The sequence below is a fragment of the Elgaria multicarinata genome, chromosome 2 (genome assembly GCF_023053635.1).
Source record: "Elgaria multicarinata webbii isolate HBS135686 ecotype San Diego chromosome 2, rElgMul1.1.pri, whole genome shotgun sequence".
Classification (NCBI taxonomy): domain Eukaryota; kingdom Metazoa; phylum Chordata; class Lepidosauria; order Squamata; family Anguidae; genus Elgaria; species Elgaria multicarinata.
The window spans coordinates 49,268,175-49,287,522 of NC_086172.1; the positions used below are offsets into that span (position 1 = coordinate 49,268,175).

At 41.5% G+C, this 19,348-nt stretch overlaps 1 protein-coding gene across 1 annotated transcript; it reads left to right on the forward strand.

Annotated features, from left to right (window-relative positions):
* Window positions 1–1,978: 1,978 nt before the first annotated feature.
* CD302 (CD302 molecule) lies at window positions 1,979–19,084 on the forward strand. Its single transcript, XM_063116496.1, has 6 exons — window positions 1,979–2,187; window positions 8,457–8,567; window positions 10,194–10,316; window positions 15,071–15,244; window positions 16,805–16,831; window positions 17,773–19,084. Exons 1-6 carry the CDS (start codon window positions 2,100–2,102, stop codon window positions 17,964–17,966), a joined length of 717 nt encoding a protein of 238 aa, XP_062972566.1. The 5' UTR covers window positions 1,979–2,099; the 3' UTR covers window positions 17,967–19,084.
* The last annotated feature ends 264 nt before the right edge of the window (window positions 19,085–19,348 follow it).

The following is a 19,348-nucleotide window of genomic DNA, read 5'->3' on the forward strand; positions in this document are numbered from 1 at the left end:
GATGTGCAGGACCTGACGAAGATTGAACTGCCAGATTTCTTCCTCCTCCTCTCCACCCCTCCATCCACAAAGGTTATCAGTACAATCCTAGACATGTCTCCTCAAAAGTAAGGCCCCTTGAGTACAGCGGAGCTTACTCCCAGGAAACTGGGTTTAGGACTGCAGCCTTAGCAAAGGAAGGCTTGTGATGTGACACTGCTTTTTCCTGGCCCCAGGAGTGGCAGCCTGCCAAGCTTAGTGAGGGCGTGGAAACTCGCAACACAATTGCATCATATCATGCTCCTCCAATCAATCCAGGCACCTCACAGTCCATGCAGTTGCAATGTAAATTGTGAAAAGAATTAAAGCCCCTACCAACTAGTCTAGGGTCTTGATCCATATGAGGTTTCATAAGCTCACTTTTGAGTAAAAAAAGGAAGAAAACCTAGCTACATCTTTATAATAATATGAAGTTTAACCCTCAGATAATTTTGAAGGGGAGGGATTGAAATACGCAGATGGCAGGAGCAGAAGGATCAGGACCTCACACCACCTTTTTGAAAGCAGAAATGCAGTACAAGCACCCCAGTCCTTGCTCTTAACTTTTCATCTGGTTACAAAAGGACATGCAAGAATCGTATTTCACACTATATTCATGTTACACTGAACATGCATTCACACTCTATGTCCATCCATTTCATTTCACGTCAGGCACCCACACTTTTTCTTGGTCAGCAAAGATGCCCCATGTTGTTTCAGTCCTATATTGCTTTATGAAGCATCTAGTGCTACTGCTAGAAGAGGTCTCCCTCTCATCGTTTAACCCCGGTTTTCAACTGGTGGGTACGACCCAAAAGTGGGTCACAAGGTCAGTCCAGATGGGTTGTGGCAAAGCTGTTCCTGCCATGTTGGGCAATTGTGAAAGTGGGTCCTATGTTGCAGGTTGAGAGTCTGAGGTAGGCTTCAGGTCTAGACCAATTGACCAGTGGTTTAACCCATCCTTCCAGCTACTGATGCAACTAACAAACAGCCTGGCTTCAACTCCCAGGAGGATTCCTCTAGCACAGCCTTCCTCAACCTGAGGCGCTCCAGATGTGTTGGACTACAACTCCCAGAATGCCCCAGCCAAGCACTAGAGTAAGGCTCAGGCGCTTCATAAGGCAATATAGATCCAGGACAACAGAGGGTATCTTTGCTGGTCCTAGACACTTGTGGATTTGGGCCTGAAAGACCTTGGAGAAAGTCAGAACACGGTTTTATGGCACTTTTGTAAGTTATATATCTCCCCCATGCAGTTATGGCTGGCTGATAAATGCGGCTAATTTGGCTTACTTGGAAGTAGTAATTCTGGGCTGTTTTCCAGAATATGGACTATTACCCAAAATAGGTATCCGAACACGGTTTCTGTGGATGTTTTGTGATTTATTGGATGCCTCCCAAGTAGTTATGTGTAACTGGTGAATTTGGTTGGCTTGGCTCCTTTGGAAGTGACCGTTCTGGGTCACTCCGTTCTGTTCCAGATATGTTCTGGGCATTAAGAGGTGTGTGTGTATGATATATATTTAGGGCAGAAACACTTGTAAATATATTTACAAGTGTTTCTGCCCTAAAATATTATTATCAGGTGTATCTAACACATGCCATATGTTTGGCATGTTTTTTTAAATAATAAATAAACGGGCAGTTAGGCCCGTTCCATTCCGTCTTTTACACCGTCCCAAGAGAGCCAAGACATAACGTTAAATCTTTCTAGCAGCCAAATCTGTTTTGCTGGCTTCAGTTTTACTCTAGAGTAGGTGCAGGGTCCCCAATACGTATCTTTAAAAAATAAAACAAAAAAAACTTCTCCCCCACCGTAGGCTAGGATCCTGATCCGAACCAGCGACCCTGCAACTACTTTAGACTGAAAAGAGAACTGTAGTTGCTAAATACACCGTTAAAGCAATGTATCTTTTGGCCCAGAGGAGTCCTGTTACCGAGACGTTTGCTGGGCCTGGTGCTCTTCCCCTTCGCGCTAGCCAGAGCGATGGCCAGGGCTCGCCCACCAGGCCGTGGGTGACGCATATGAAGCCTTCGGTGACACGAACCGGGTCGGGCGGACTGAGCTCGCTGGTTGGGCCATGGGCGCCCCCTCGCCGGCGGTCTATTCCTCCCTCCTGAGCGCCCTTCTCCTGGCTACCGCGGCGTTGCCCTGCCAAGGCTCCGACGGTAAGGCAGCGGCTCCTCCCAGCTTTCCGCCCGCTCGCGGCGGCTCTCGAGAAGCTCCGTCGCCGCGGGCGTGGCCGCGGTTGGAGACAGAAAAGGTGGCGCTGGTCGGGGAAGAGGGTGCCTGGGTCCCTCTGGCCTGCTGGACCCTGCCTCCTATGCCCCTCCTCAGACACCCGCGCTGGAATTACGGCTTTCCAGGCGCTCCCCATTCGAGCCACGCTGTGTTTCTGCACGCACCGGGTTTACAGTGCAACCTCACGCAGAACATCTGGTGGAGCGAGTAGCAGAGTGGTGAGGACTTTGGTTACCTGGGTTGAGATTCTGCGCTCAACCGTGTCATTCAGCCTAACCTACCAGACAGGTTTGCTGTGAGGACAAAATGGGATTATGCCCTGGCCTCCTTGGGAAAAGGGTGGGATAAAAATAAACAATCTCTGAATCTCGAAATAAATAAATGGTTACTCCCAATTGAGCATGCTTGTGAATTGCAACAAGGCTTAATGTGAGCCAGAGCTCTGCCCCGGTATCTGTTAACTACCAAGTTTACAGTGCAAACCTCTTCATGTCTACTCAGAAGTAAGTCCCACTGAGTTCAGTGGAATTTATTCGCAGGTAATTGCGTATAGGATTACAGGTTTCCAATGCAGTCCTATATGTGTTTTCACAGAAGTAAGTGCCATTGTTTTCATAGATTGCACCTTAGAATCTCTGTTGGACTTTTACTTTTTTTTTTCTGGCAGAACTTCTGTGGTAGCAGAGCGGTTTAGCGTCAAAACCATGCACGTTGTGATACAAGTGTGAAATTTGGTATAGTAGTATTTATTACCATGTAGATTAAAATGAGATATAAGGGCATCTCGGGAAATGTTCCCATCTCTGCTGAAGATAGGATTGGGGAAGAGGAAGTTTTGCTTGCCTATTGCATTCTCCTACAGCTGTGAAAGGCACAATTGCGCCTTCAAGAAAGAAAAAAAAAGTAGAAAGCAAGGGAAAGAAGAGAACGATGAGTGAGTGCCTTTAAGCATATACAGAGTGATTTACTTTCAGCAATAGCAACTGTATCATATTTTATTTAGGAGTAAAGCCTTTCCCAATGGAAGACTTTCATGCAAGCTTGAGTGCAGATACCTCTTTCTCATTAAAAAGAAGTAAAAATAAAGTAGAGCATATAAAATATAAGTTATAAGGCAAGAGGTAATGGTGGGAACAAAATCTAAAAACACACAAAAAAAGCCAACCTCTGCTCTTAGTTTGTTTCCTTCTACCAAGATTTGGCAGTGTGATTTCTGCTAGCATGAGTGGGACAAAATGTTCCACTGGAGTCCTTCAATTTTGTTTCAAAAGTTCTTTCTGGCTTTGTGGGATAAGGGCCACTATAAAAAGAGAGGGAGGATGTATGTTCAATCATCAAATGAATTAAAATAGTTTTATAAAATTGACTATTCGTAAGCCTTGCTTTAAATTTTGTAATCTAACATAAACTGAGAAACCTGTAATTTCTGAGAATATAATTTATTTGATCAGCCTTTTTAGTGACTTATTTAGGACAGATTCCTATTAACCCCATTATTGACTCTTGGGCAGGATGGAGAGTGGGGGCAGGAAGTTATATGGCTCATCTGTTCAGAGCTGAATGAAGCCAAGGGTTTTGCAGGGATGAGCTAATATGTACTAAAATATAGCCCACTCTTTCATGTTTTTCCGGCTTCATATCACAGGAATCAAATCAAATAAGATAATGGGCAAATTAATTTCCTGTTTTCTCCCTAGGAAGATGAGAAAGTTGCATTATGCTGGGAAGTTGTGTTGTTTGAAGTCCATTTGGCTGTCGTACAGCTATTGAGACATAGGATGCAAAGCAAACAAAGCATCCAGACATAGAGCCTGAAAAGAAACCCTTCATCGAGTTTTAAGATCTATTTTGTAAAATCTATTCACGTTAGTTCCTGAATCTGGTACTAAATTATGAGCATGTGTAAGAGGCACTAATGTGTGGTCCTATTTACATGGTGAGAACATCGATATGTGTAACTACAATGTGTATGTTTCCAGGATCAGGGCCTAATTGTGAAATGATTAGTAACAAAGAAGAATTGATTTATGCATGGTGTGGTGAAAGTGGATTGGGAGTCATTTTTCTCCTTCTCTCATAATGCTAGAATCTGGGGTCATCCCATGAAGCTGATTGGTGGGAGATTCAGGACAAACAAAAGGAAGTGCTTCTTCACATAGCACATAGTTAAATTATGGAATTCACTACCACAAGATGTAGTGATGACCACCAATTTGGATGGCTTTTAAAAGGGGTTGGATGAATTCCTAGAGAAGGCTATCAATGGCTACAAGTCTTAATGGCCACGTGCTACCTCCAGTATCCAAGGCAGTAAGCCTGTATACACCAGTTGCTTTTTCTGGGTCCCTGGTCAACAGCTGGTTGGCCACTGTGTGAGCAAAGTGCTGGACTAGATGGACCCTTGGTCTGATCCAGCATGGCTCTTCTTATATTCTTATGATTTGCAGTAGACTGGCAATCAATTTTCAGCCCCCTGAAAATGCTGTGCTGGGGTGAGGGACCACTTTCAGCTGGATGGCTGAATTAAATTTCACGAAACTCTTTGGGTCCATGTTCCAATGGTGGATGACACTAAAGGCAAAAGGAGTGGGGCCAAAATACCAGCATATTTTAACTTAAAGCTCTTTCCAGTTATGTGTAGAAAGAGGATTGAACCCAGATTTAGATGTGTGCAAGTGAGCTAGTGGAAGTGGACTTCCCCACCCCTCCTCCCCACAGAAATCCTTCAAACCCCTGAAAATGGTACGCAGAGGGTTGGGAGATCCAGCTGAATGAGGTTAGCTGGGGGAATCTCCCCAAATCAGTTGGAGTTATGTTCCAAGAGCTGAGCCCTTCCATTTATCGATGGTAGATTCTGGATCCAAGTCAGACTTTCTAATGGAGACCTGATACTTTCTGGGCTGATTCTTGCACCCATTTCACACAGGATGTGCTGACCCAGTGACCTCTGCTGGTAGCCACAAAATCGTGAAAGAGTGCTGGCACACATGGGATTTGGTATCTAGCAAGCAAGTAGTGACCCATTTATATGAGACTTGCAGGGGCAAGCCAAAACTACATCCTATGAATCTTAATCATGGAATAATTTGTCTGGAAGTATGGGCTATGCCCCATTCCCAGGGCTGAGGTGATTGTTAGAAATTACCCTCACTAGGTAGTGCTGACCTGTCACATTCAGGCTCTATAAAATAGATATAATTTGTCTGTTGTAAGACAATATACAATCTATATAGTTAAATATGTACTCTGGCTTATTTGCAATATGGAAAAGTAATTCAAGTCAAGACTAATTGACACAGATGAGTGTCTTCCAGTGGTTATTGATCCCACCCACAGAGCTGAACTGATTTAAGGAAATTAGTTGTTTATTATTTCTGTACAATGTTCCCCAAAACCCCATAATTTTCATTTTGGTGAAGTAAACATACACCAGCATTTGCTGGTTACCACCCTTTAAAGTATCCTTTGTGGTTTGGAAGAGGAACAGACCATTCTCTTAAAGTGAGCTGAGATTGTCTTTAGAGTGCAAAACTGATGCTGATTTTCCAAAGCACTGTTAGTTCCTGTAAATAATATGGAATCAGGACTGTTTCGTTCTGTTTCTAGCTTGCATATTTCTTGGCTGTCTGTCTGTTGGTTGTTAGTTCCTGTAAGTCACATGCAATTGGGACTGTTTAATTTTGTTTCTAGCATGCATGTTTGACTTCACACCAAGTGAGCAGTTCTAATAGTAAGAGAGAATAGCAAAGTCCTGAGCTGGCAATTTGCTATGAATCTTTTAAGGAAACTATGTATACTGTGTCATTTTAAAATTTTATTTTTAAAGGCATTTTAAGGCATATTAGCCTCAGCCAAGATCAGAATTCTTGGCAAAGATGGTAAGTATTAGGAATCCATGCTTAGGGAGTTTTGCCCAGGATCCTTTTTGCTGGAAAGCCAGGCTGGCTGGTGTAGAGCATGATCTTGATTTGATTGGCACTATCAACAAATCCAAAAATTAACATGCTGAAAGAGCTTGCTCTGAAGAGATTACCAGCTATAAAATGGGCCACTTGGCTAAAGTCCATCAGAAACAGCCCAAGACATTTTGATGCCTGAATCAGAAAATCCAAGTGGTACCCCTGTCCCTCCCTGTGGTGAAATCATAAATGAAACAATTGGCCATTTGCTGCCCCCTAATGGTACTCCAAAATCTGTTGATTAAGGCAGGGTGTCTCATCCTGCCTAATGATACAGCTTTACTTTTGAGTAAGGAGAGAAAAAGACTTAGCTGCTAGCCATGTCTTTAACATACAGTTTGATCCCTAGATATAAGAACGAGAAGCTTGAAGTTGGCATTGAGAATCAAGAAGAAGCCAATTCAGAGATTTAAAGATGTTATAATGGTGTTAATAGTGAAAAGATACCTTTTGCTCTAGCAGCTGAAGTCCAAAAATGCTGGTAGTATGACAAACTATTTACTTTCTTGATCTTCAATGGAAGCCTGCTCTTAACCTGCTAAAATTGAGTGTAATTTAACCTGTTAAAATTGAGTGAGATTGAACTGAGCAGAAATGGTTTTAGACTGAAAATTGTCTGGCTTTGCTGGAACGATCAGTTTGTTCATCCCCTAGAAAGCAAGCAAGAAAGAAATCCAACAATACGAAGAAACTAGATTGTAATGCACCTGTTCAAGGGCTTGGGTCAACAGCCTCTTGCAAGACAGTCAGTGGACAATGCAAAACAGATTATTTATTTATTTATTTATTACATTTCTATACCGCCCAATAGCCTGAGCTCTCTGGGCGGTTCACAAAAATTAAAACCATTCAAAGTATAAAACAACAGTATAAAACCAAAATATAAAATTCAATATAAAAGCTCAACCAGATAAAAACAGCAGCAATGCAAAATTACAAATTTAAAACATCAAGTTAAAATTTATTTATAGACTGTTAAAATGCTGGGAGAATAAAAATGTCTTCAACTGGCGTCTAAAAGCATATAATGTAGGTGCCAAGCGAACCTCCTTAGGGAGCTCATTCCACAGCCAGGGTGCCACAGCAGAGAAGTCCTGCTATTCCTTACATTAGCAGGACTGATGGAAATTTTGGGAAGCACATACAGTTTGTATCATTAAACCAGCCTTTCTCAACCTCCTGAAGTTTTGGACTATAACTCCCATGAGCACCAACCCAGTGGTCAAGGATCATGGGAGTTGTAGTCCAAAACATCTGGAAAGACCCAAAATGAGTTAGCTAGCATTTGTCTCCCTGAAGTTCCAATCCTACATATACTTATTTATTTAAACATTTGTATCCCAAATGTTTCTATATCACAAAGATCTCAGGGTGGCATACCGGTAAAATCATGCAAACAATATAAAACAATAAATATACACAGCTAAAAACAAATTAACCATTAATAAGCTAAAACCAGTATAGAATTTAAAAACAGTAAAACCAATTAAAACAAAACTATACAGGCTTGGCGAATTTAGCCATCGAAAGCTTTGTTAAAAAGCCATGTCTTAACTTGGTGCCAAAATGAAGCCATTGCAAGCACCAGTCGGGCCTCTAAGGGGAGGGCATTCCACAACCAGGGTGCCACAACAGAGAAAGCCCTCTCACACGTCCTGCCATAGCGTATGTCTTGCATATGAGAGAGGAAATCCCATTTGCATCCAGATAGAGGTATAACTGCAGTATTACACATTTTGGGCTTAATTTAGAGCCCAATTTACCTAAAGTGAAAGGGCCTAATGAAATAATGTAGTAGAGATCTATGATGGAATTGCTAATGTTAAGAAATAAAAGCTGCAGGAGAGCTAGTGTGGATTGGGACTGTGGTGCTGGCGTGAGGGGGGGGGGCTTAACCCTCTCCCCAATACCATTTTTTTCAATGAGTATCTCTCCTGACTCCAGCTGCTATTTGGCCCATTACAGAAGAAAGTGATTGAAGATCAAGTTTGGCCCTTAGTCATAGAAAATGCACAGCTTAATGTTTAATCACTACTTCATTTCAGATTGGATTTAGTCATGGCCAACATTTGATGGGTTACACACATTGAATGCTACGATTTTCAAATAAATATCTGGATTTTGCATTTTGTTTTGTTTTACTTAGCAAAGGGTCTGAGACATCAACAAGTTGAAGTTGGCTATATAAACAGAAATGTTATATAGCAGTGATTGTGATTGTTCTGTTCCCTTTGTAGCATGTCCTTCTTCTGCTTGGATTTCGTTCGGAAGGAGTTGCTATGCTTTACTTCCAGGACCGTGGGGGATCCACAGTATTGATGATGCCAGGGAGTACTGCAGAGGCAATGGTAATACAATTGATCTCTCTTTAGCCCCAATCTGCTACATTATGATATATGTAAGGCTGTGGCTACAGGTAGAAAAGATCAGTGTCATTTTAACAATTATTTTTTGCAATTCTGATTACTATGATAACCTCAAGATTCAGTTTGGACCCTCATTTGGAGAAGTCCAATGGCTACAACTTTTTTTCTGTTTGGCAGAATTGAATGAGATTAGTAGGCACAGTAGTCCCTTGTGAAGGGATGCCACGTTTCGAGGTGTTTTTCTGCTAGCTTCCTTTGAAGTTTTTTTTAAAAGTGGAATTGTCAATAACGTCTTTTATTTCTTGGCAGAATTGGTTGACGTTTGCAGGCATAGTTGGCTCTTTTGAGAGGATCAAGTCTTCCAAGTTTCAGATAAATAGATGCAGGGTGGGTGCAAGAGTAACTTTTACTGTTTTGGGGTGCCCCCCCAAAAAGATGATCTTATTCCCCTACTTTTTTTAGGGCAGTTGTTATGAAATTGACGTATACCATAATAGTGGCCCTAGTTACGAAACCTGACAATTTTGGAAAAAGAGGTGTAGTGAAAAAGAGGGGAAGGTCTTTAGATTTCGGGGGAGAGGGAGTTGCTCACTTCCCCTCCTGTGGTAGACCTGCCAGGAGAGAAATGTATTGATTTTTGCAGCAATACTGTCTGTCTCAGTATCCTTCCAAATCACTAACAAATCTTCAGGAGAGTTCAGATTTGATTCATCTCGGGAGCCCTGCTTCAATTTGAGTATCTCCTGAATTTTTCCAAATCAGCCCAAATCGGTTCAAGATTTGGCCACATCTGATGAACACCCCTAATAATAAGGGTAATTATGGATCTTCGAGCAGCCTCCCCCAACCTGATGCCCTCCCATTGTTTTGGATGACAGTTACCAGCATTCCTGACCAGCCTTTCCCAACCTCTTTGGGTGGTTTACAAAGATTAAAAACAGTGAACATTAAAAACAAATATACAAAATTTAAAACCATAAAAAGCATAAAAACAGACAATATTCATTTAAAAACTATTCTGGGGTCAGTTAAGGAAAAAACCCTTTAAAAAAGTCTCTGATGAGGTATATTTTCCCATTTTGCTTGAATTGGGAAACAATGGCTACCAGCCTCGGAACATCTCATGATCTCAAACCAAATTCAAACCCTGGTTAAGGTCCTGACTTGTTCCAAAACTGACAACCATACTTTCTCAGTTCACAAAAATGGGAAACTGCAGTTAATCAGGGACTGGGTTCAGACAACACGACAACCAACGATAGGTTATTTAACCCATCAAAGCTTATTGTATTGTATGGAAGCAGTTTTTTAACCAATGGTTGGTTATTTGGCTGAAATAACCAACACAAATAACCAACACTGTTAACTCCCCATTGCATAAGTGGTGGCTTCCACTGGCACAACACAATCAGTGGGATTGCAGTGGCATGGTTGGATACTGCTCATACTAAGTAGAGCGCATATTCTGATTTTATGTATTTTATATTTTTGTATTCAGTGTTGTTCCCCGCCTTGATCCAGAGGGAGAGGTGGGTAAGAAATTATTATTATGATATTTATGTTTGCTGTGTTTTAAACTTAAAATTTCACTTTGTTTTCCAAACGCAGCCTCTGGAGCTGATATTATTAGCATAAATAACAAAGAGGAGAATACCTTTATTCAAAAGAGTTTCTGCTCTCATTGGCATGGACCTGAATATATATCATTGGGCATGTTTTTTGACACTGATGGTAAGTGACTCAAATTAAAGCTTATCCTTAAGTTGTGTTGGGGAACATATCTTCATTTAGAACCTTTCCAATATCTTCACAGAAAAACTCTTCCTATCAAAATAACTATCTTGAAGCTCCCCAAAAGTAAGTAAAGACAAAAGAAGGTTCTTTTTCTCTAAGTTCTCTTTCTTGCCCTGGGCTTGGGAACAGAAGCTTGTGTGGTCCACAGATTAAAATCCTTGAGAAGTGCAAAGCCTACCAAAAATATTAGCTTGCTACACCAAGAACACAAAGGAAATACAAGGAATGAAGTACAATTCCCATACGTTGTGTGGACTGGGAGGAAAATTGAAGTGGGGTGGCAGCTTGATGGAAGGATCTAGATCAGAGGTAGGCAGCGTGGTGTTCCACGGGAAATAATCCCTCCCCCAAACACCTTTCTTGGTGCCTGCCAAGGTGTTCTAACCCTCTCACTTTTTTTAATTAACATCTGAAGAGGCCATCAGTGGGGGAGGAAGCAGCAGCCAGGCACCTCTCCATTGTCCAGCTGAGAGCCCCCTCCCTCCTGCTACCAACTGTCACTGCTGAACTTTGCAACCAAGAATGTAGTACCTGAATTTGCTTTTCTTTCCTCCCCCCTCCCAATCCCCCTTTTTTTTGTGTCATGTTTTTTAGATTGTAAGCCTGTGACAGGGACTGTCAAGAAATATTTTTGTAAGCCGTGAGAGCCTTTTTTGGCTGAATGGCGGGATAAAAATGCTTAAATAAATAAATAAATATTTTCTCACTGGTAGCTGGGATTGCTGTGAAATTGGTTTATGTTGGTGCTGAAAACTGCAGGTTGCTTACCTGTAAACTAGTTCTTCAAGTGGTCATCTGTGCATTCAGATGTCCTGCACTGAGACTTATTTCGGGAAAATGTCCATAGCTGAGGATCATTGTGGTGCACACTGTGTGGTGTAGTGGCTAGAGTGTTGGACTGGGAGCTGGGAGATCCGGGTTCTAGTCCCTGTTCGGCCATGGAAGCTCACTGGGTGACTTTGGGCCAGTCACAGACTCTCAGCCCAACCTACCTCCCAGGGTTTGTTGTTGTGAGGATAAAATGGAGAGGAGGATTATGTATGCCGCCTTGGGTTCCTTGGAGGAAAAAAGGCGGTATATAAATGCAATAATAATAATAATTAATAATAATAATTTTGGTGGGAACCCTCCCCCACTGTCCTGCACATGCTCCCAGGGTTCCCGCCTTTGCCCTCCGTTCCTTGAGTCCGCATTTTTGCCTCAGGACCAAGGAAATAAGCAGATACCTCCATTGGTACTGAGCACATGAAGCAACGATACCGAAGAGGGGACGGTGGGTGGGTTGCGTGAATGCACAGATAACCATTCAAAGAACTACATTACAGGTAAGCAACCTGCATTTCTTCTTCGTGGTCTCTGTGCACCACACATTATGGACGAATAACAAGCTCACTTACCGAGGAGGGTAGTAGGTTCACCACAGAGGTTTCATTGCCACAAAGGCTTCACTGCAGTACCGGAGACAACTGCTCTTCCGAATGTGCTGCCACTCTTGGGTGTGACATCTAATCAGTAGTGGTTGATGAAAGTGGATAGTTTTGACCAGCTCTGCAAATGTCTGGGATGGAGACACCTTTAGCGAGTGCAGTCGACGTTGCCATCCCACGAGTAGAGTGTGCCTTTATTGGTCTCGAGAGCTGTAGTTCCACAAGCTTGAAAGCCAGTTTAATGGTCTGCACTATCCTAGAAGAAAACCTCTGGGCCAACACTGGAAGCCCTATGTTTTGGTCTCCATGACAGAGAAAAAGTTGGCACGACTTTCAGATAGACTCAGTCTGAAACATAGAAAGCTAGAGCCCTCTGGGTGGTCTAGCAAATGCAAAGTTGACTCCAGCTGAGAAGAGGGAGAGTTGAAAAATGTCAGTAGCACAATCTCCTGGTTGAAGTGAAATTCTGAAACCACTTTGGGAAGAAATAAAAGATCAGCAGTAACACCACTTTGTCCTTATGCAAAACTAAGTATGGAGGGTTTATTCTAAGCGCAAAGAGTTCTGATGAACGACCAGCAGTGGTGATCAGCACTAGAAATGCCACTTTGAACATGACCACTCTGAGGTTCACTGATGTCAGCAGTTCTAATGGCTTGCTTGTCAAAGCCTTGAGCACCACAGACAGGCTCCGCTGGGGGGAAACGGCATGGATCGGGGTGCCAGACTGTGCAACAGAAATGGTGGCAAGATATATGCAGAGCAAGGAGTATTGAAAATCAGACTCAAGGAGGGTTTCCAAGAAAAGAACTCCCTCAATGGAGTGATGAACCGTTATCACAGGCAAAAGTAGTGAAACAATTCCACTTGCTGTTGTAGGACTTTCTACTGGACAGTTTTCTGTCAGCCTGTACAACTTTATTATTATTATTATTATTATTATTATTATTATTATTATTATTATTATTTATATAGCACCATCAATGTACATGGTGCTGTACAGATAACACAGTAAATAGCAAGACCCTGCCGCATAGGCTTACAATCTAATAAGTTGTAGTAAACAATAAAGAGGGAAGGAGAATGCAAACAGGCACAGGGAAGTGTAAACAGGCACCGTGTAGGGTGAAGCTAACAGTATAGAGTCAGAACAAACTCAATATTTGAAGGCTATAGGGAAAAGAAAAGTTTTTAGCTGAGTTTTAAAAGTAGTGATTGAGTTTGTAGTTCTCAAGTGTTCTGGAAGAGCGTTCCAGGCGTAAGGGGCAGCAGAAGAAAAAGGACGAAGCCGAGTAAGGGAAGTGGAGGTCCTTGGGCAGGCGAGAAGCATGGCATCAGAGGAGCGGAGAGCACGAGTGGGGCGATAGTGTGAGATGAGAGAGGAGAGATAGGCAGGAGCTAGACCGTGAAGAGCTTTGAAGGTCAGCAGGAGAAGTTTATATTGGATTCTGGAGTGAATTGGAAGAATACTCTCCGGTAGTTCTGTACCATCTCTCAATTCCTTATTCTCCATATCGTTAATTTCAGAGTGTGGAGGTCTGGTGTAGAATTTGGCTCCAATCCATAGAGATCAGGTCTAGCAGCAGTGGAAGTCAAAGAAAGTCCCCTCTTAACAGATTGTGGAGGGGAGCAAACCAGAGCTGTCTTGGCCACCATGGTGTTACAAGGATGGCATTTGAAGAGTCAGTTCTGAGCTTGGTAATTACACGGGCTAACATAGGGAACGGAGAGAAGAGATCGTCCGTCCATGGGAGCAGGAGGCTATCCTCAAGAGACAATCTGCCATGTCCTGCCCTCAAACAAAAACTTGGGTAAATGACTTTGGTTGGAGAGGCAAACAGGTCTATTGTCAACTTTCCCTAATGAGTGAATAGACTGCGGAGTATTTTCAGTGACATTTCCCACTTTTGGGTAGTCAGATATGCGCAGCTGAGAGCATCCACTAGGAGATTAATTTCTCTGCATATTTCAGGAAAAGACAACATGATTCCCTTAGGATTATACCATTGAAGATGTTCAGTGTAAGCCTGGATAGGTGCGCAGAGTACGTAGTCCAAACTGCCAACATGTTGCCACTAAGTACCTGAACGTGATGCCGAAGGAGGTCGGTCTCAAATGATTAAAAGCACCTTCTTCACTGCTAAGAGTTCACAACACTGATATGCTCATGACACTCTATTTGTGTCCCAAATCCTTGGACCCATAGGTGTCCGAAGTGTGTGCACCAACTATTCGTCAAGGCATCTGTGGTGATTGTCCTGGATGGGGTAGGCTGAAGGCATGGCATTCCATAGAGGAGCTTCACTGGGTCCACCCACCAGTGTAAGGTATCAAGGACATTGCCCAGTATCGACAGTTAAGAACGATGAGGATCTGCTGTGCCATCAAAAGAGTGCAGCAGAAGGGATTGAAGAGGTCTCATTCATAGGTGAGCCCACTGGACCACATGGACGATGGTGGCCATAAGTCTCAACGGCCTCTGTGGCATATCCCTCCAGGAAGAGTTGTTTGGCCAGGTTCACCAGCGTGTTCACTCACTGCTTTGGTAACTAAGCTCCTGCTCTCAGTGAATCTCCACTCCTATGAATGTGATTCACTGTGAAGAGGTGAATGTAGATTTTTCATCATTTACAGAGGCCTTAGGAGGCCATGGACGATAGGTGTGTGCTGCATAGCTTCCCTTTTCAACAATGCCACTAGCCAATCGTCTAAGTATGAGCACAGTTTATTTATTTATTTTTATTTTATTTTATTTATTACATTTCTATACCGCCCAATAGCCGAAGCTCTCTGGGCAGTTCACAAAAATTAAAACCATGAAGGACCTAATAAAACAACCAACAATCTAAAAACACAAATACAAAATACAGTATAAAAAGTTCAGTCTTCTGCATCTGAAGGCGTGCAGACTGTGGCCGTGCATTTCATGAACACCCTCAAAGTAGTGAGCCCGAGTGGGAGCACACAAAACTGGAAAACCTTGGGTCCAATAGTAAAGCAGAGATACTTTTGATGACTCGGGTGGATAGCTATATGAAAATAAGCAGGCTAATAAACCCACCCCTGGACTAATAAGTGTGTTTAGGATTGATTTCTCTTTAAGGTTACAAAAAAACTTTTGGTGGTGGGGGAGAGGTTGTGTGTGTTTGTTTGGAAGTTGTCGCTATCAATTATATGGCATCTAAAGTGTGTTTTACATTGGCCTGTCTTTTCGAAGAACAAAAAAAGAAACCTCCATAGTTTTCCAATTTTATTTTATTGCAGATGATGATCTCAAATGGTACGATAAATCAAATGTTAGTTTTACAAACTGGATGGAGGAGGAAAGTAACAAGATGCTCCTGGACACCTGTGCTACTATGCACACGACCTCAGGTGGATGGAAAAAAACAGGCTGTGAGCAACTCCCGCTGAATGCGATTCTGTGTGAAGTTCCCAGTACGTAAGAACACTATTACGACTTTGCCTATATTGATATACTGTAAAAGTGCTAGAGATACCTAGATTTCATAGAAAGTTAAAAGGTTTGTAGGTAGATGTCCTGGAAGGAATTCGTACTACAGTAGATACAATGGGTTGGATCCAAAAACTTTCCACAAACAAAAGGGGTCGTCTATTCAGTAGAAAGCTTTTGATTCAGTGCAGTTTTTCCATTGACTGAATGGGGGAGAAGCACCAACTCCTCCCTTCCTCGGTTTGGGGACCCTTCAGAAAACTGGGGGAGGTGGCACTGGGATCTACATATGGAAATCAGCACAGATTGCCTCCCTGCCACCATTTCTGCCAATGAGAGGATCCTGAGCAGAAAGCAAAAAAGGGGGCGTTCCAGTGAGAGGAGGATGGGATCTGCAGTATCCTGTGGCCTTTCCAGCCCTGGTCCTTCCCCCAGCAGCATAACCTCCCTAGACAGGCTCAGATGCCTGTCTAGGTGAAATAACAAGGGCAGAGAGGCAAAAATTGCCTCTGTCACTCATCCTGCAGAGTGTCTGCTAGCAGAGCATTGGATATTTGGAATGCTCCGACATTGGAACACTCCTTCAAAGGGCATAAGGTCATGCCCTTATTTAATTAAAAAGCGATAAATGATGACAGACATTCAAGGGAAATACTACCTGATAATACTTCACATATAGCTATTGGAAGTAGGCAGATCTGGGAACAGTCAGTTATACATATGCCTATCCTTTTCATCTCAAAGAGCATGAACACTAGTAGAATCAGGCAATTACAAAAGCACCTACCTATTACAAGCATGTGGGGAAATGTTCCTGTGAATATTCTTACAGAGCATGCCAGTATTAGCACTGCTCATGGAAAAAGTTATGAAAGACAGTGGCTTTAGTATGCTTATTGGCTTCAACGTTAGAACCAAAGGATGTTTAATTTCTCAAGACCCCCAAACATTTTAATTGGGCCAATTACTACATAATAAAGGGTCCTGCTTTTATTGGTTTCCAGAACATTTTTACAGACAGGAGCTCTGATATTTACACAATATATCACAAGTATCCTTCAATGCAGGGGCAGTCCCATATATTTCCTATTTTGTCTGCATTACTGGCCTCCAGCCTAAAGTGAATGGGAAAGGTTTCTTGCATGGGAGTTCTGTGTAATGTTCAGAACCTGCAGAGAGTACTATATTCAGGCTTAGGATCAGTACTATTTGGATTATATAAATTTATATAAGCAAATATATATATATATATATATATATATATATATATATATACACACACACACACACACACACACACACACATTAGCTGAAAGCTAATACAGTGTATATCTGTAATTACAGAAACTATACAGAAAACCAAATTTTAGTTTAATTCATTGTCTAGTTCATAAACCTGCTCGACTCAGTTCAAGTCGCATGTTATAATGGGTAACATATTTGAATGTGAATGAAAACCTGAATCCAGGTGGACATTCAGCTGAAATAATGTGTGGTGATCTTTCAGAATAAGTATATATCAGTCCTTTTTTATTTTGTTGTAGCGCTTTATGAAAAGAAGTATATACTGGGTGAGTAACCACTTTGTGTTTTCTTCATGTTCCCCAGTAGTCAAGCTCTGATAAGATACTTCCTTCTGATTGAGAACTGCTGTTCTAACTGTATAAGATAACTTTAGCATTCACACTTACAGTGGGCTGGAGTCAGATGAGGTCATAGCTAGAGTAGACTCATTAAAATCAAGAGGGCTTAAGTTTGTCAGGACTGACTCAGGTACCATTGATTTCAAAGGGTCTACTTTAGGTTTGACTAAATCTGGCTTCAACCCCTTGTCATCTGCTTAGATATGCAAGTGGCATAGCCAATAGTCTCCATTCGTTGTTATTTATGTGTACCACAGATTCTCTGCTTTCAGATCCAATTAATTTTGTTGTTATAAGCTAGTAGTAAATCACACCCAGCATTTTTGGTTGTCAGCCTTTTTGCTGACTCAAGTATCACCCTGCTTTGGTGCCAGGTAAGCTGTTTATACAGGAATAAATAGCAAGGGTAGTTAAAAAGGGAATCTTGTATAAATATACTGGTCCTCAGTGGATGCTGCTTTATAGGAAAATCAGCAGCTTTTTAGCTAGGATGCATAGGCAAAGTTATGTGGAAGCCAAAAGATGATGAAATAGAAGTATCATGTTTGTTATGCTATCTTAATATTTGTAGACCTTAATGTTTACCATCCCTCACAACTTCACACATTGTATGAGATTAGTTAAAAATTAAGACGTTTCAACTGTTTAGAAACGTCTACTGCACTGTACCTTGGTCTTCTGTAGTAGGTTATACAACTGAAAGAATATATAAAAGGTCAAAATAAGTTAACCTCAGGAAAGATCCAATAACTGCTAATATCAGGAGTTCTAAACTAGTCTGACAGCTGATAAATATCTACAACTGTACTACTGCTATAATGTACATAATTTGACTATGAATCTTTGATGGAATCACTGTATTTTTTCAGCTGAAACAGCTTGGACAACTACGTTAGTTATAACTTCAACAGTAATTGTGGCAGTGTCTGCAGCAATACTCTGGTTCCTTTACCAAAGAAGAGTTTCTTCTGGAGCACAATATACCATACAGAATTCTACCACTGAAATTCCATATGGTGATGAAGCGGTACTTATAGATGAGGAAAATGAACATACTGCCTAAATTGCATTTATGTATATATACATAATTAGAGAAAGGAGCAACAGCATAACTTGAAAGCAATCATGCACTTAACCTATACACTGCTATTCCATATGAAGATCTTAATTTTAAATCTTCAATTGTTATTGAAATTGCTCTTACTCATATGAATTAATTTTTTGTCTCTGCAACTATTGTACTTTGTCAAAAATTGCACTTCTATAATGTTATTGACTATGCAGTTTCTTACATACTTTTGGGGTGGGTGGGGTTAAAAGTCTCACTGCAGGACAAAAAATTAGCAGGCATTCATCGCTCGAGCAAAAATTAAGCACTTTAAAGCTGCTTAATATCTTCAGTTGAAATTATGGGACTTGAAGTTGGTTCCTTTTAGCTAAAGCTGATTGTTTACAGATCACCCTAATTCTGTGCACAGAAATCCTTTGAGATCTGTCCACAAACGAAAACATCTTCTGCAACTAGAGATGTACAAATCACTCCTGCCTTTTAAAAGCCTCTGTGCTAAACCTATTCTGAAGAGTCAGTCAATACACCACCTAAAATAGGCTTAGAGTTTGAAGAACTTTAAAAGCTCAAACCTGCAGCCACTATTACAGACAACCACGATTTCGGAACTCTAGTTGTTAGGCTGAAACTATCTGCAAGAACCTTTGGTTTTCCTATCAGTCCCATCACAATCTTGATAAGTTTATGGCAGTCAAAAGTCTTCTCACCAAAGTGCTACTTGGACAAAGAAGTCACAAATGCTTCTTAGGAGCATGTAGCAGCTCATTAATTTCAGACCATGAACCTTGGGAACAATGCAGAACAGTAAAACCTGTGGATTGAATCATCATACTGAAGTGTTACATATTCTCCATAACTTACGCTCAACTAACTTTATATTAGCACAGATATGGAAAAAAAGCCATGAGCATCCACATTACAATTTCCATCTATATATTTTTATAAGTGTTTAATATTCTGGTATTGTTAAATATTTTTTTGTCTACTATATAACCATTGGTTCTTTGGAGAACTGATAGAAAGCAGAGCATGATGTTTTCGTAAAATAAAACAGGAAAGAGGCCTTCCTATTATTGTGTACATTAAGCAAGCCAATGTTTACAATAAAATACTGTAGCGAAGTGTTGAGAGGTATATGTTTGCTTTATCTCACAAGGGTTATTCCAAAAATGGCTGAGCAAGTTAAGGCATTGCCTAAAGGACAATACTGAGGAGAGTTTACTACATGTTAAATTGGAATCAGTAACTGAACTAGCAGTTGCAGGCTTGACACACTCTCACCACCTGAAGCAGAACTTTGCCCCCACCTTGCACATTCCACATGTCCCTCCTATCTTTATCTTTACTGCCGCATGGGGGCTCTCCAGAGATCTTGG

Bases quoted from the DNA above. Each gene is read 5' to 3' on its own strand.
- CD302 (XM_063116496.1), top strand. From the start codon at position 2,100: ATGGGCGCCCCCTCGCCGGCGGTCTATTCCTCCCTCCTGAGCGCCCTT. The intron at 2,188-8,456 runs GTAAGGCAGCGG...TTCCCTTTGTAG, and splicing joins GCCCTGCCAAGGCTCCGACG to CATGTCCTTCTTCTGCTTGG. The intron at 15,245-16,804 runs GTACGTAAGAAC...ATTTTGTTGTAG, and splicing joins GATTCTGTGTGAAGTTCCCA to CGCTTTATGAAAAGAAGTAT.